The sequence below is a fragment of the Tachyglossus aculeatus genome, chromosome 14, assembly GCF_015852505.1.
Source record: "Tachyglossus aculeatus isolate mTacAcu1 chromosome 14, mTacAcu1.pri, whole genome shotgun sequence".
NCBI lineage: Eukaryota > Metazoa > Chordata > Mammalia > Monotremata > Tachyglossidae > Tachyglossus > Tachyglossus aculeatus.
In genome coordinates, this window is record NC_052079.1 from 37,139,135 (window position 1) to 37,156,894 (window position 17,760).

The 17,760-nt window shown below is 41.3% G+C and overlaps 1 protein-coding gene across 1 annotated transcript in view; it reads right to left on the bottom strand.

Moving 5' to 3' along the window:
* The window catches only part of EEA1 (early endosome antigen 1), a 98,359-nt gene that overhangs the window by 61,097 nt on the left and 19,502 nt on the right, over positions 1 to 17,760 (bottom strand). The window contains exons 2-3 of the mRNA XM_038756018.1: positions 12,900 to 12,992; positions 465 to 592 (exon numbers count right to left, since the gene is read on the bottom strand). Of these exons, the coding sequence (XP_038611946.1) occupies positions 465 to 592; positions 12,900 to 12,992 (221 nt within the window). The remainder of the gene's footprint in view (positions 1 to 464; positions 593 to 12,899; positions 12,993 to 17,760) is intronic.

A 17,760-nucleotide genomic window follows, 5' to 3' on the forward strand; every position in this document is an offset into this window, starting at 1 on the left:
TTGCGGGCTTGTGAGACGGGAAGGACGGTAGTGCCGTCAACAGTGATGGGAGAGTCAGGGAAACAGGTAATGAAACAGTTACACTTACGTAATTTTCATGTAAGAGTTAATGAAAATCATTACTTACCAAGTATCCACCCCAGCGCTTAGAATAGTGCTTGCCACATAGTAAGCGCTTAACGAACACCATAATTATCACCCAGTCTTCTATTTCTATTTTGTAATTTGAAAAACTATTTCTCTAGTAAAAGTTATTCATAATCCACCTTAGTATGTAGCACATTTAAATTCTCATTATTAAACACAATTCATTAGCAATAGAACATCTGCATGCTCCTCTGGGTAGGGAGTAAGTTTGCTAAGTTTATTGTACTCTCCCAAATGCTTAGTACAGTGTTCTGCACACAGGAAGTGCTCATTAATTCCACCGACTGATTAGCTATAAAAGAATGATTTTGCTCTACCTTTTCAGAAAGAGATTTGTCTCTCCTCCATGACTTGTATCATTACCAGAATCATGAACCGCTTCATAGTGTTTACAAAGTTCTTCAGCAGATCCATGGGATTTCATACACTGGGGACATATGAAGCCCTATTAAAAAAAAAAAAAAAGGAGTTTGAGGGTTTCAAATTTGTTTTTAGTCCAATATAATTATTTAATTATTTAAAATTAAAGCCACCAAAACTTTGACCGCATACTGTTCTTCAATAATACTAAAGCTTGCCGTGTGCCAAGCTCAGATTTTGAACTTCATAGATACATCCCAATTAACAGTTCTGAAGTGGGAAAAAACCCAAGAATTGATCTAATATTCTGTCACGCGATCCACATCTAAGAATATATTTTCTGTTAGTTCTCAAAGACCTTTAAGAAATACATGTTATTAGAATATGTATGCTTCTCTAAATATTCTAATAACATATATATACATATATATACACATATAGAGAGAGAGAAGCATACAATTTGCTGTATTAACCGTGCAAAAAAACTTGCAGGCCCACCAATATGATGTTGTTTTTTTTATAAGACAGCAGCCCAAATCTATCCATTAAACTGGTACACCCTTATGACATGTACCGATGTCATCTGTCTGAGCACACGAGGGTATGCTCTCCACATAGGGAATAAATGTGCATCTGGATGACCGTGTCCCACATGAGAACCTCGCTCACTGCCACACCAAATAGTGCAGTCTTTTAGACTGTGAGCCCACTGTTGGGTAGGGACTGTCTCTATATGTTGCCAATTTGTACTTCCCAAGCGCTTAGTACAGTGCTCTGCACATAGTAAGCGCTCAATAAATACGATTGATGATGATGATGATGCACAGACACCCCAGCCCCTCACTCCTCTGCATCTTTGGGGTCTGACTGGTAACCTACAGTCAGATTCACTTCTTCCATGGAGCAAAACAGGCAGGTGTCATGGGCTTATTCCATTAAATGGGTTGGCCTTGCTAGCTGCCTATTTTGTATCTCCAAGCACCCCTCATCCATGGGGTGGATGGAAGAAGGTGGCTTTTTCGGACCTAATGTATCTAATGGGCGAGGGATGCGGTTGAATCTCTTCAGAGTTCTTTGCCTCAAGGGACTTCCCGTTGCTCACACACCAACTTTCTACGGCCTAAAATGGCAGAGACCGTGGTGACCCACAAAGAAGCGAGTAGCAGCCCAGTTCAGTAGCAGGTAAGAAAGGAAGGACCTCTTTCTGGAAGGAATAAGGAGTACCAGTGCAGAGAGTTGATCAGCCAGGGAAAGAACAAAAGTCAAGGGCACACAGGGTGAAATCTGTTGAGGAGGAGTAAAAAAAAATTAAAAAAAAATGATATTTAAGTTCTTACTATGTGCCAGGTAAGTGCTGGGGTGGATACAAGCAAATAAGTCTGGACACAGTCCCTTATCCCATGTGGGACTCACAGTTTCGATCCCTGAGGTACCTGAGGCACAGAGGAGTTAAGTGACTTGCCCAACGTCACACAGCAAACAAATGGCAGAACAGGAATTAGAACACATGACCTTCTGAATCATCATCATCAATCGTATTTATTGAGCGCTTACTGTGTGCAGAGCACTGTACTAAGCACTTGGGAAGTACAAGTTGGCAACATATAGAGACAGTCCCTACCCAACAGTGGGCTCACAGTCTAAAAGGGGGAGACAGAGAACAAAACCAAACATACTAACAAAATAAAAGAGAATAGATATGTACAAGTAAAATAAATAAATAAATAAATAGAGTAATAAATGTGTACACGCATATATACATATATACAGGTGCTGTGGGGAAGGGAAGGAGGTAAGATGGCCATGCATGTGACTCAGGAGGAAAGCCACGAGGGAGGGAATGGATAGCAGTCCCAGCATAGTGTACCTCAAAGCCAGGGGAGATGAGTAGCTCGCAGTTGTTCCACTCAGGCCACACTCTGAGGGGGACGGAAAGGGATGGAGCAGGAAAACGGCCCTGCCCGTGAAGGGCTAGAGCAAATCAATCAGTCAATCGGTCATATTTACTGAGCGCTTACTGTGTGCAAAGCACTATACTTCGCACTTGGGGTATGATACGATATAACATCAATCGTATTTATTGAGCGCTTACTATGTGCAGAGCACTGTACTAAGTGCTTGGGAAGTACAAATTGGCAACATATAGAGACAGTCCCTACCCAACAGTGGGCTCACAGTCTAAAAGAGGAGTTGGTAGACATGTTTCCATCCACAGCCACAAAAACTCTTTCTTACAGTAAGAGGTGAGAGGGAGGCCAATGCTCCCGAGGGGACTGAAGCAGGCCTATCCTTATTAATTGCTGATAACGTGCCCTAAGTCAGAAAGTAGTGTTGTGGGGAGTTAGAATAGAAACCAAAAATACAAATCCCAGGAAGACTTGAAAGACAAAAACTCCTTTCCCTTCCTCTCACTCCAGTCTTCCTTTTCACAAAGCCACTCCTCTACATCTCTCAATATTTAATATCTTTACCAATTTCTAGTACCTGAACATCACACTGTGGGGAGGGTATGTGTCAGTAAGAAGCAGCGTGGCTCGGTGGAAAGAATACGGGTTTTGGAGTTGGAGTTCATGGGTTCAAATTCCGGCTCCGCCAACTGTCAGCTGTGTGACCTTGGGCAAGTCACTTAACTTCTCTGTGACTCAGTTACCTCATCTGTAAAATGGGGATTAAAACTGTGAGCCCCCCGTGGGTGCTTAGAACAGTGCTTCGCACATAGTAAGCGCTTAACAAATACCATCATCATTATTATACAGTACTCTCCCAAAGCATTTAGCACACGGCTCTACACACACTAAGTGCTCAATAAAATGCCATTGATTGATTGATCATTGCCATTACATTTCAGGGACTGCATTCTGGCATACGAAAATCGATAGATTATGGCTGATCTACTACGATACTGTGAGATGGATAAGGGGCAGAGTCCATTCTGTCACAGACTTTTAATTTTTTTTGTTTTTAAGCAAAGAGAAAGGGGGAAGTGGGTAGGGAAAGAGAGTGCATGTTTGCTGAAGCATTTAAAAAATGGTTTCGATACTATTAGTCAACGATACATTTACTCTGCAATCTAGAGTCTAACACTGCATGCCATTTTTCCTCTTCCTGCGTATCTCCTAGTACATTTACAAGAAACTTCTAAAACTCTTAATGTAGCTAATGTTCATCATACTCATTCAGTGAAGTTGTCCCATACTTTGACTGTCATTACATTATCTTGGAGTATGGACTGTTGTTTGTCTTAACACTAGGAAAAAGAGACGGTGCAGAAAACAAAGTGAGATGGGAAATGGAGCAACTTGATCAGGGAAACACTGTGACACTTGGTATCTCCAAACTATTTTCATTTCCTATTTTTCCTGTAAGCTCGCTGTGGACAGGGAATATGTCTATCAAGTCTATTATACTGTACTTTCCTAAGTTCTTAATACAGTGCTCTGCACATAATAAGCACTCAAATATGATTTACTGATCACAAAATATACACTACAGGCAAATTATTTTAATAGATAATGCATTTCATCTTAAAGATCCCTAGTGTAACTAAACAAAATTCTTATAAAAATATGAAACCATAGATTTGCTTAATCAATCATATTTACTGAGCTCTTATCATGTGCAGAGCACTGCACTAAGTATATGGGAGAGTACAATACAACACAGTTGGTTGACATGTTCCCTGCCCACAATGAGCCAAGAATCCTGCTCAGGAACAGGACCGGACTACAGGAATACCGAGAAAATTCCAAATGGACCATGATGTGCGTTGAGTCTCGCTCTGGGCTGCTCAGAACAATCAAGGAGCCACCTTGGGCCCGTATGAATAACGGTCAGTGAGGTTCCGATCCCCAAACTACCTATAACTCCCACTCTGAAGCATTCACTACAGGATTACAAGAAATGTTCTAATTCCATATTTTAAAGCCATTATTTTCAATTCCAATATGCTGACTCAAATTTAAATCAAAACCATTTTTTCTATGATCGCATTAAAAATCAACAAACCCCTCCCACTTAGACTGTAAGCCCTGGGGGGACAGGGAATGTGCCTGAACTGTTTATCTTGTATCTGCCCCAGCACTCAGAACAGTGCTTGAAAGATTAACAAGTACCACTTACAAGTGATTAAAAGATAGCATAATAATAATAACAATTATTATTGTTAAGATGGCAGGGAAAAGGTCATTATTACAGACGGATGACTTTGGGCCAAACATATTTCTCCATACCACTCTCTTTGCCAAAAATCAAAATTATCTTGTAATAGAGTGACTTAAAGGACTTAAATTAAACGCTGAGCCCAAAATAAATTAGACTGGATGACTCTTATTACAAAAGATGCAAAACAACCTCTCCAGCTTTATAATTGTTTTTATAAAAGTCAAATTGATTTATATTTCCCTTCCACATTCAAAACAATAAGATTTATCTTAAATTAAAATGCAGACTCGCTTTTTCAGCAATGGAGTGTCCATCTGCAATCTTCTGAAATGAGTTGAACATTCCTGATTAGATCACTGAAAATAAATAGGTTTGCACAGCTCTGATTCAGGATGCTTTGAATAAAGTTACTTTCATAGCTAAAATAGATTTCAGTCCTGAAAATTTGGCACAAACTGCAAAATGCTCCAAATTGTACTGGATGCTTAAATGAGGTATGCATTTGTAAAATGAGGTATGCACTTGAATTTTCCCTCATTTAACAGTTTTGTCAATTATCATATCACAGCTTTACCAAATACAGTAGTTCTGCATAAGTAATAATGGTAAAGTAAAATCTACATAAATAAGGGCTCAATCATGTCTGTAAAAAATTTACCCCTACATTAAGAGGAATGGTTCTTTCTACAGAGATGAGAGAGATCCCCCTACCTAAACCAAATTAGTTGAAAAGGAGCGCAGCAATTTATCAGCCACTGAACTTGGCAAAAAACAGAAAAGTTACCTTGCTTTTCCATATGCCAAGAAAAGTGTTTCCCTCTCATATTTTTCAACTTAATGCTCCAACCCATACCCGTTCAATTAAAATCTCAATTATCTGCAAAAATGGAGGGGAGTCACTGCACAGATCACTAGAAATCAAGGTCAGTCACCTTTTTCAAGGTTTGAAAACTTTACAAGCTGAGCTTGATTGAACATCACTCTAATGCTTCCAAAAAAAATTTCTTCAGCAAACAACCCCTGTTGGCTGTAAAAGAAATCCAATACCCTTTCAGTAAGCACCCAAGTGATTCTAAAAGCAATCCAGAATGAGCCTTGGGGTCTTAGACTTGCTTTTTTCTGCAGAGGGGGAAGTTTGATTATGCACATGTGTGAGCATATACCCATGGACGGGACTGCCTCTGACAACTTGAGGGAAAACACACTACCGTGACTATAATAGTGATGGCATTTGTTAAGCGCTTATTATGTGCCAAGCACTGTTCTAAGTGTTGAATATATTTCACTGGGCCGGGAGGCAGGGCACTGAGGAAAATATCGGCACATGAGGATACATTATACCACAGAGGCGGAAGATAGGAAGGTATGTGGATGTAAAGTATTGTAAAAACACACCCAGAGGGATACACACATATATTTGTTAATTACCGCTTATCAGGTAGTGTAGATAAATTTAAATCAGAGCTTCCACAATAATAAGGGATAATATGGGAACTTTTGTAAGCACAAGCAAACTATCACCCAAGCTGTAAAGGTAGTGCTCACCCTTTGAGTCCAGCACTACTTTTACAATGTGGGTTTGAGTGTAACTTGTCTACACTCCTTCAGTTTGGCCATTCATCCAGTTTTATACCAGATGTTCACATTTTCAGTCGGTCTAACCCTTGAAGACCAGTATTTTTGTTTTCAGGGTCCAGTCTCCTTCCGCCGAGGGCCTGAAGAGGGAATAAAATGGCTCTAGACTAAGGGAGAAGGTTCAGCACAATTCCAGAAAGAATCTATTTGTGTGTCTCTTTGATATTGTAATGTTACATTCTGTAACTGGCATAACACATGTAATACAACTTGCACCTGTTATTTCAGAGTCAGAAGAGGGTTTTTAAGATCTCTGGAGCCCTCGATGACCACTCGCCATTTCCCTACAGTGTTAACTTTGTCATTTCTGATTACTAACCTATTGACAATGATCCCATTATTTAACCTTTTTGTAAATCAGGGAATACACAGGGCATCTCATAGAATGCCAAATGAATGGCTGGAATAATTAGGGAAGCATTGTGTTCCACAGAAGAAAGGTACTCCTTGAAATTAAAAAAAAAAAAACACTTGAATCAACATCATTATCTTTAAAGACACAGGTATATCAATCATCCGCTCAAAGCACTTTGCAGCATACCTTACATCCTGCAGACACTTAAATATTTGCTGGTTATGATGAAGTTTTCACATTCTTCAAATTAATAATTTTATCCATTTACTATTCTTAAATGTCCATTTACATCTGTCCTACATAACATGAAGTTTCAATCCTAATTTTATGGTCATAGATTTCCATTACGTTTCTGTATTAAGCAGATCTAATCAGCTGACTCATAAAAAGCCTTTTATTGTACATCCAATCCCTCTTCCAAAGGACAATAGGCTCTGTTTGGGAGCCCTACCGTGAAGAAGAGTTCTGCTTTGGGAACATGATTGGCAGGTTTGAGAGGGTTCTAGTGGCTCTACACAAACACTCCACGTAAAACCCGTTTCTTTGTGCAGGTTTTCCATGCTGAAGTCTTTACGATTGGATCAAGGGTCATCTCCTATTTGACACGGAGCTCCAATCCCATCATATTTTTGGTAAAAGTCTAAATTCATTCATTCATTCAATCATATTTACTGAGCACTTACTGTGTGCAAAGCGCTGTACTAAGCACTTGGAAAGTACAATAATTTCAAAGAATCTGACCTTCCTTTTTGCTCCCATTATACTAAAGACCTGGAATTTTTTCCATTGTGAGGATGGCTCACAAGCAGAATCCGACTTAAAAACCTTAAACTTGGGATAGCCCTCAGTCTTCCTTCTTCCAACATTTGGCAGTTCCCAAAAATCAATCGATTCCTCTTTTCCAGCTGCTGAACCTGACCTATTCCTCCTCCTGACCTAAATCCTTGTTCAGACTCTTGTCACCTCACATCTGGACTGTCATACACTGCTCCTTTCTGGCCTCCTGGCCTTTCCCCTCTTTAAAATGTTCCCTTCCCGGCTTTACATAGGAGAGTTCATGGGAGTCTAGGGGAAGTTGCCGGTATCTTAGAATTTAGACACATAGGTTTTAGTCCCCGCTGTTTGACCACGGACAAGCCACTTCACCTCTCTGTGCTTCAGTTTCCTCAACTGGGGAAGTAGCGTGACCTTCCTAGTGGAAAGACCACAGGCCTGGGAATCAGAGGATCTGGGATCTAATCCCACTTGCCGCTATACGACTTTGGATAATTTCTCTGTGCCTCAGTTTCCTCAACTGTAAAATGGGGATTCAATACCTGTTCCCCCTTCTACTTCGATTGTGAGCCCCATGTGGGACAGTGACTGACCTGACTAACTTGTATAGAACTATATTACCATATTAGAGAAGCAGCGTGGCTCAGTGGAAAGAGCCTGGGCTTGAGAGTCAGAGGTCATGGGTTCAAATCCCGGCCCTACCAATTGCCAGCTGGGTGACTTTGGGCAAGTCATTTCACTTCTCTGGGCCTCAGTTCCCCCATCTGTAAAATGGGGATGAAGACTGTGAGCCCCCCGTGGGACAAGCTCATCACCTTGTAACCCCCCCAGCGCTTAGAACAGTGCTTTGCACATAGTATGCGCTTAATAAATGCTATAATTATTATTATTATTATTATGTGAATGTATCTGTGTTTACTGGATGTTTTAAAATTACCATATCTAAACCTCCCTGCAGACTGAATATTTTACTCTCCGGTAGAGACAAGGCAATACATGCAAGGAAAGTCAGAACAAGGTCCACATCTAATTTTTTCAGCATTTATCCAAATATTTAACTGTGAAAAACTAAAATCATCTAAAAAAGTTTATCATTCATTCAGCTAACAGTTATGAAGTCATACAGCCACATCTGCTTAACTTAGGATAAATGCAGAAGAAAAATAGTTTTCAAACGTTTGAAACGTCAAACTTCTAAGAAAAAAGTTTGGCAAAAATTACAGAGGCAGTTGCAAATCATAAGCAATGCAATAAAGCAGACTCAGAAGATGTATTCCTTATTGTTCCTGCTTTTAAGCATACGTAATCAATGCGATCCACATTTACCTGCACCAAAGAGAAGAAACACCCAAGCAATAAGAAACAAAATGTATTTTTAGCGACCCACAACCAAGCTACTAAAACAAAATATACAAAACCCACAGCACAAAGGGAATCATTAAGAAGCTCCTGTCTTCTTGTTTCTTCCCCAGTGTGTTCACTCTGGTAATGCTCCGACAGGTCAGTGGCAGTTATATACCTTTCCATGCATAATGGGCAGATGAATCCCTGTGAAATAGCAGTCTTTAGGAATAGACATTCACATACATATGGTAAATACAAAATAATGTCAAGGAAAATCTCAAATGTGAATACAAAAATGGAGATTCAATTAATGAGAAACAGGAATGCAAAATAGAAAGTATATAAAAACCAACATTCCACCAAAGGGTTTTAAAATTAAATTTTAACTTGCATCTGCCCCTTTAATAATAATTCCTACATTTGTTAAGCACGTACTGTGTACCAAGCACTATGCTAAGCACAGGTTAATAAGATAAGACACATTCCCTGTCCCTCGTGGGTTCACAGTTTAAGGAATGGGGAGGACAAGTCCCTATTTTTAGAGGCGGGTTCCGAGGTACAGAGAAGTTAAGTGAACTGTCCAAAGTCAAGCAGCAGGCAAGTGGTAGCGCTGAGATTAAAACCCATGTCTCTGAGCTTTACCAACACGGCCACCTTGCTTTACAACGTGCTGCGAGGATGAAATCAATTTCCATGAAAACTTTCGAGCCCTTAAAAGGAAAGTGTGCTATAAATTTAAGATGTAATTACAACAGTCATGCAGTAATGATACACTACCAAACGGTTCAAGCCAAAACCTGTAGTGAAGGCAAACATTACTGCTCGCCCATTTGCAGAACTGCGGGCTCTAACATCAGGTTTTGCCTCAGGGGCGCAAATATGATCGTGCTATTTATGAAGCACTTACTATGTGTGCCAAGCACTGTACTAAACAATGGGGTAAATGACAAGATAATCAATTAAGACACAGTGCGGAGGTGAGTCCCAACCACTGAATTAGCTTTGTCCTCTCCAGTCCTGGCCACTCTCCAAAGCCTCCCAAGAGCTACACACAAACAGACTGGCATGACAACTTGACTTCAGAAGACTTGCTGGGAGGCAGAATGCCAGCAAACTGGAGGCGAAGCACAAGCTTCGGAAAGACAAATGGTGGCAGGAAAATAGAAGTCTCCAGAGAGGAGAATTGGAAGTGGGTGGGGAGGAGGGGACAAAAATAGGACGATGAGGTGATTCCAAAATGGGGGGATAACACTGCAATCATGACCCCCTGGTTTTCACTCTAATCCTGCGAGCCCCGATGCCAGACTGGAGGTAGGCCTGAGCCAAATCACAGAGTTCATTTCTGGGAGGTGTCACTGCTCAGGTGAGGCTGCGCCTAAGGCTGCAGGGAGACACCATCACAGAAGTCCCGAACTGGCTCTAGTCAGGATGGAGGAGCAGCGTGGGCTGGCGGAAAAAGCACAGGCCTGGGAGTTGGAGGACCTGGGTTCTAAGCCCAGCTCCGCCACTTGACTCCGCGTGACCTTGGGCCAGTCGCTTCACTTCTCTGTGCCTCAGTTACCTCATCTGGAAAACAGGGATTAAGACTGTGAGCTCCATGTGGGACACGGACTGTGTCCAACCTGTGTATCTTGTATCTACCCCAGTACTTCGAAGAGTGCTTGACACAGAGTAAGTGCTTAACAATTGCCGCAACAGGAAAATGATAATAACAGTGGCCCCGGCAGGTCAGAAATACAAGGAATCGGACACTGTCCGGGACCACCCGGGGCCACCTGAAGTCACCTCAGTTTTATAATCACCATGGAGGGCTCAAGTATCTCCAACAGTAAAGTGATTACTTCAAGTGGACAGGATCTAATCGTGGCCTGTCATCAACCTCTTGTATGCCTTTGACCCTGTGAACCATTCAACCCTTCTCTCGGAAACACTAGCTTACCTTGGATTTTCTGACACGGTTCCCTCCTGGTTCTCTTGCTACCTCTCTGATCCTTTTGCCCTCTTCCTCCACCCTCCTCCCTCTAACAGTTGTTGTCCCTCAAGGCTTTGTTTGCAGTCTGTTTCTTCCCTCAAATCAGTCCCTTGTGGAGCTCATACCACCCACGGCTTCAACTACCACTCTATGTGGATGATTCCCAGATTGACCTCACTTATGTGTGGAGGCAGTGAGTTCTACAGCATGAGGTTTTGCAAGTATTCAACCCTCAGGTTTAAGAACTGGGCAAGGTCACAACTGTGCAGCCAAAAATGAATGAGCTAGAGGTATTTCAATTGCATTTTTGAAATGAAAAATTGTGTTTATTTTTTTTTTAAGAACAGACGGACCCCCGGATACGAAGTATGTAGGTACGTTTCTCATGAGCCATCGTAATGTGGAATCGGTTTTCCTATAAGCTTAAATGGAATTTGTCAGTTTCCTATTCCTGACACGTAATTAATAAGCACACTGGAGATTACTCCCTGCTGCTCCCCCTGCACTACTCCTAGAGACTTTCTTCATCCCCTTCTTCCCAAAATACCGTCTCCTTCACCCCACCTGCTTCCCAGCTCAAGCCATCGTGGTCGTTTCCAGCGGGAAGGGGGCAGGAAAATGTTAGGAGTTCCAGTCAGGTCCATGTTGTCCTGAAAACCAAGACCTGGCCCCTCCTCCTATCCCCAGTGAATCAGTGCCGTCTAATCCGGCCATGTTCCCTCTTGCTGATCACTGGCTGGACACAGCTAAGAAACTGCAGCTTTCGGAGGAACCAGTTACTGCTTTAGCCCAGGGGCATTTTCAGCAGCCAGGGAGCTCAGAGCTGTGATAGTACAGGCCACAAACACTCTCACCTCACTGGAAGTGGTTAATGAATGGGAAGTGGGAGAGGGGACACCAACTCAATGTGTTCAATTCACTTCCGCCCAAGGTTCAATCCTGTTCAAACCGTTCTGCGCCACCACGCTTGTAGACATATCAGTAAACTGCTGTAAGAAGGGGCTTCCAATCCACAGGGAATCTCTTTCACTTCCACTATTAGTATGATCAACTCTCGGACAGTACGCCTGAAGAAAAATGAGACTATGGACAGTCTACATTCAGAAAACCCTAAACACAATCAGGAGATATCGCCAGCAACACAGAATTTCATTGCTGTTATCGAATTGCACTGGTCAGTAAACTACCTAATGACGCATGGACGAACATAGCAGAAGAAGAGAGAATCAAAACAGTCGGCATGACGGTTTTTAGGAGTTAACAGGCATTTAGGTGAGGCCGGGACAAGACGTTTCATGCATGGCTGATGTCTGGATCTATAGAGTTGACCGCTTGTCTATACGAGTGTGAGATTTGAACCTACTATCAAAGATAGATCCAGTTTCCTGAGCTTTTTCACAAACATCACCAATGAACCATTCTCAACTTCAAATGGCAAGACAAAATTACCAAAATCGGTGTGCCACCAGCACACCAGCAAGGAGGCAATGTTCAAAGCGTTTAAGACGTTACGATCACAGCAAAACACCTGAACAATGCCTTCTGGTGAACTGAAAGCAGGGAAGGCATCAACATCATCAGTGGCATTTACTGAGAGCTTACTGTGTTTTGAGCCATGAATTAGGAGCTCGGGAGTGTACGATACAACAGAGTTGGGAGATATGTTCCGTGACCATAGCGGACTTACAGTCTAGAAGGAAGAATAAGCTACTTAAAGATGTAATGAAGCAGTCCAATGCTGGGAGAGTCACCAGGACAGGAGACAGACCAACGTGGCAGAGAGCCATCAGACAAGTGGCTGCCCTGATTGAGCAGAGACTCTGTAACCATTCAGATACCAAGAAGGAACCTCAAAAACAGAGATAGGTCCCGTTTAGGACAGCAGCAGCATCGCAGCAAGAAACGACCTTTACAAACCGACGATGCAGAAGAGTGTGGTGGTCACACAAAGTCTTTTCAACTACATCTACATGTATGGGCAAGATTTCACTGTCAGTACCATTATTTGTGAAACCAAAGGACAAATTCCTACATAAAAACATAGAAAAATCTTCCCTGCCATTTGCCCAAAAGTCATTTTGCTAACTGAAATGTCTTCTGCTTGGCTTAAAATGATTTCCAATTACCTCTACTCATATATCATCACCATACCTCTGAAGAGCCATCATTGTTCACATCTGCGGTGTTTCCAGGGGCCGCAGATGGATCTGAATCGGAGCCTTGAGAGCCAGTTCTCCCTGGAGTCTAGAACAAATTAAACACAGATAAGCTTATCAAACTAGTGATTTACATTGCATTCAAAAATGTTCAGATTAACACAACACTATAAGGTGACTACCAAACTTCCTTAATCCTCACAAGGAACAGGTAGCACGAGCATAAGATTTTGAGAACATATTATCCATGCGGATTCTTGGCAAAATAAAGCCATTAACATACTTAAGGTTTGATAGTATTCTGAACGAAGAGTTTCTTCAACCTTACCCCATCAGGACAGTTTCTTCCTAAACCAATAATCTTACCCCATCAAGACAATTCATTCCTAAAGTCATTTATTTGCAAATCCACATGAATGGTCTATAAAGGTTTTCTCTCTTTCTATGTTCCAATCTTTTTGTGAAATAAAGCCCTAGAGACAGTAAGAACTTTGGAAATGTCCCTGACCCTATCTGGACAAATAAAAACAACTATCCAGCAGTGAGTAAAGTCTGGCAGGAAGATTTGAAATTAAAGACAATGTGTTCAACAGAACAATCCATGGAATAACTTGCCTCCCAGTGATTGTAACCAAGAACCTCAATTTGATCTTGAATCCTTGTCCATTTCAAAAGACAATTTCCATTTATGAAAAATTTGTACCAAAGAGCACAGATTCCTCCTCCTTCTCCCATCCCCCTTTTGCAAACTAAGTATTGCTTTTTCATATTTCGCTAAGTCAGTCTGATGGCTTTACCTATCAACAAATGCACATTCTCAATTTTGAAACCCAAGTAATAAGTAATGAACACAGACAAAGAATTTATTCAATATATTTTAGGCCCACTCTCTGATTTTCCTGAAATCTAACCTAATACCAGATGACTCAAGTAATCCAGTTTTACTTAGCTAACTGATCATAATGAGTCACAACGCAGTTTTCTTGGTCACGAGACAAAGAGGCTTAAGTGACTGGCTCAAAGAAAGTAAGACAACTATAAGCAGTACACTTGTTCCATTTTAAATGGACCAAAACGTAGTACTTTCCCCATAAATCACAGAACTAGAGTAACTCGCTTTTGTTCCACGGATAAAGGGCTTAGAGAAGCCTCTTCAAAAGACGGGAACTTTAAAGTTCATCTTCTTCTGCAAATGTAACAGATCACTGACAAAACTGATGCCTGCTAAAAAAAAAAAAAACAGGGCAAAAATCCTGTCAGAACAATTACTGGAAGGGAAAATTAGGAGGCACTGTTATGATTTCTTAGACGACATTGGTTAACCAACCCCTTTTTGGTTAAATCTTTCTTAACGGATGAGCTACGGTAGAAAATGCTGTGTGTTTTTTTTGTTGTTGCTTTTTTGCTAACTGGATACGTATTACTAGGCTGGATTCATGAATTTTGACAAACCAAAGCCAGGGAAAATAAGTTTAGCTCTATCGTTCAGCTTCCCGCTTTGTTCTTGTTCTTCCTCTGGATTCTACTATCTGAAAATCACACTCAGCCGTGTTTAGTACAGTACCCGACACTCAGCAGTGAATACCACTGACTGACTGATTTTATCAGACACAAGAGGGATCCTACACTGTCTCCTGGACACTCACATACTGATAAACTGCCGAGAATCACTAACTAAATCTAGTTAAATTCTAGTTAAAATCTAGATAAACCTAAATCCTTGCTGGGGGAATCAGAAATCTCCCAAACATCCTTTTAATTGACATGGGAGAAAAGGCCAAAAATTGATATTATATGCATATACTCTTAAAATTCTCCTCTAATACCTCTTCAACAACCAAATAATCTTTTCTGGCACAACACAAAGTTACTTGCAGAATCCACTTTAGCCTCTGATCATACCTTTAAATATTCTAAGAGGAGAATGCAGCAAAATTTGACTGAGAGGAATAAACTTAGTACAGTTTTCTGCACACAGTAAGCGCTCAACAAATACGACTGAATGAAGTTTAGTCTCTCTAATGTAATAGATCCCAGCATCTCTCCTCCCTCAAGGCATAAGTAGGAAGTTTAATGTCTTACAATTTTCAGGTTTAAACATGTTACTATGAAGTACGAAAGGAACTTTAAAAAGCAGATTTTTTTATAGCATTTGTTAAGCGCTTACTATATGCCAGGCACTGTACTAAATGTTGGGGTAGGTACAAGCTGATCAGGTCGGACACAGTCCGTGTCCCAGGTGGGGGTCACAGTCTTAATCCCCATTTTACAGATGAGATAACTGAGGCACCGAGAAGTTAAGTAATTTGCCCAAGATTAATTCAGTGGCAGAAGAATGGGCCTGGGCGTCAGAGGACAACCGAGTTCTAACGCCAGCCTTGCCACCTACCTGCTCTGTGACCTTGGGCAGGTCATTTAACTTCTCAGTGCCTCAGTTACGTCATCTATAAAAAGGGGATTAAATATATGCCTGTTCTCCCTCAAACTAAGACCGTGAATGTAATGGACAGGGACTATGTGCAAACTGATTATCTCGAATCTAACCCAGTGCTTACTACAGTGCAACCAATCAATCAATCAATCGTATTTGTTGTCTGTCTCCCCCTTCTAGACTGTGAGCCCGTTGTCGGGTAGGGACCGTCTCTACATGTTGCCGACTTGTACTTCCCAAGCGCTTAGTACATTGCTCTGCACACAGTAAGCGCTCAATAAATACGATTGAATGAATGAATGAATGCACTAAGCACTTGGGAGAGTACACTATAACAGTTGAAAGACACGTTCACTGCCCACAATGAGCTTACAGCACACAGGAGATGCGGAGGGAGGGGGAGAAGAAGAAATCGGGGCTTAATCAGGGAAAACCTCTTGGAGGAGGTGCTCTAAGGTTTTAAAGGTGGGGAGAGTGAGGGAAGGCCTCCTGGAGATGTGCTTTTAATTAGGTTTCGAAGGAGGGGAGAGTGATCGCCTGTCGGATATGAAGAGGGAGAGCTTTCCAGGCCGGGGGCAGGATGTAGGCGAGAGGTTGGAGGTGAGATAGATGAGATGGAGATACAGCGTGTAGGCTGGCATCAGAGGAGCCAAGTATGCCATCTGAGTTGTAGTAGGAGAGCAGCGAGGAAAGGTAGCAGGGGGCAAGGTGATCCAGGGCTTTAAAGCCAATGGTGAGGAGTTTCTGTTTAATGCGGAGGTGGATGGGCAGCCAGGGTGGAAATGGATGCTAAGTGCTTACATATCCTATTATTATTACATTTTGAAGGCATCAGAATTGCTCCTTTTCACCAGGTAGCATTTAAATTTAATATGAAATCCCAAATTGATGGTGCAAAATGAGAGGCACTGGGGAGAGATAGAGAAAGAATGAATGGCTCCATCAAACTGCAGTCGATTAATGACACTCATTGCGCCTGCTTAACACAGAAGCAAAGGAAATGTTCCTTGCCTGGAACTTCAACTGATGGTTCCTCACAGTACCCTGGCTAAGGATCAATGAAGAATCACTACAAACTTAATAACGAGGCCGACTCTTTCAGGGCCCAAAGAAAGGTACACAAATATATTCTATGCCACCCTTTTGCATTTGGATTTGCACCCTTTATCCATCCCTCCTTCAGCCCCACAGCACTTATGAATATATCCCTCAATTATTTATTTCTATTAATGTCTGTCTCCCACTCTGGCTTGTAAGCTCGTTGTGGGCACAGAACGTGTCTACCAATTCTGTAATATTGTACTCTCCCAAGTGTTCAGTACCAGTGCTCTGCACACAATAAGTGCTTAATAAATATGACTGATTGACAGATTAAACTCCAGGCTTTGAGTGGCCCTATTTAGGAATATAATTCACCCCCTGAATGAGGAAGGGGCTGGAAGGGGCCTAAAAACTGTCAACTCACAAGCACACAAGAAAACATCCTTTTATAGATATACCTCTGAAGCAGTTTCATATAGCTAGCTGCCATTCGTTCACTTTCTTTCTACCTCCTGAAGAAGGGAACATTATTCACCATTAACTATTTGAACACATCATCAAGGGTATCATTGTTTATCTTCCTCTAAGCAACTTGAAAAAATTAAACCTCTATTCATCTGAATTAATGACTACATTTGGTATTTTACTGTCCTTTTAAAAAAATCATCTTTCCATTTCAACAGATCACCTACTCACATATAATTGTGCAATTTGAATTTAACACCATTTATTTGAAAAATCTGATCCAAACAGCTCAAAAATAATGATGCACAACAAATGTAAGTTTTCCCAAGACAAATGGAATTGATTTAAGCATGACACTACATATCTGCCCTTCGATGTGAAGTCTGAAATGTTTCATGATCAGCATTCGTTTCAATGGGGGTAAACAGTGGAATATTTTGAAAAGCAGCGTGGCCTAGTGAACAGAGCATGAGCCTGGAAATCAGAAGGACCTGGGTTCTAATCCTGCTCCCCCATTTGTCTGCTGTGTGACCTTGGGCAAATCACTTAATTTCTCTGTACCTCAGTTACCTCATCTGTAAAAAGGGGATTTAAGATTGTGAGCCCCATGTGGGACATGAACTGTGTATCAATCAACAATGTATTTATTGAGTGCTTACTGTGTACCTGTAGTAAGCGCTTGGGAGAGTACACCATAACAATATAACAGAGTTGGTAAACACATTCCCTGCCCACAAGCCTGATTAGCTTGTATCTATCCCGGCACTTAGTACAGTGCCTGGCATATACAAAGTGCTTAATACCATAAAAATGTATATTTTGCATTACTTTATATATGCCAGTATTTGAAACTTTTAAACTCCAACAATGAAAAAGTGGGAAATGCGTGGGTCTTCATGAATACAAAAAGGAACAAAAA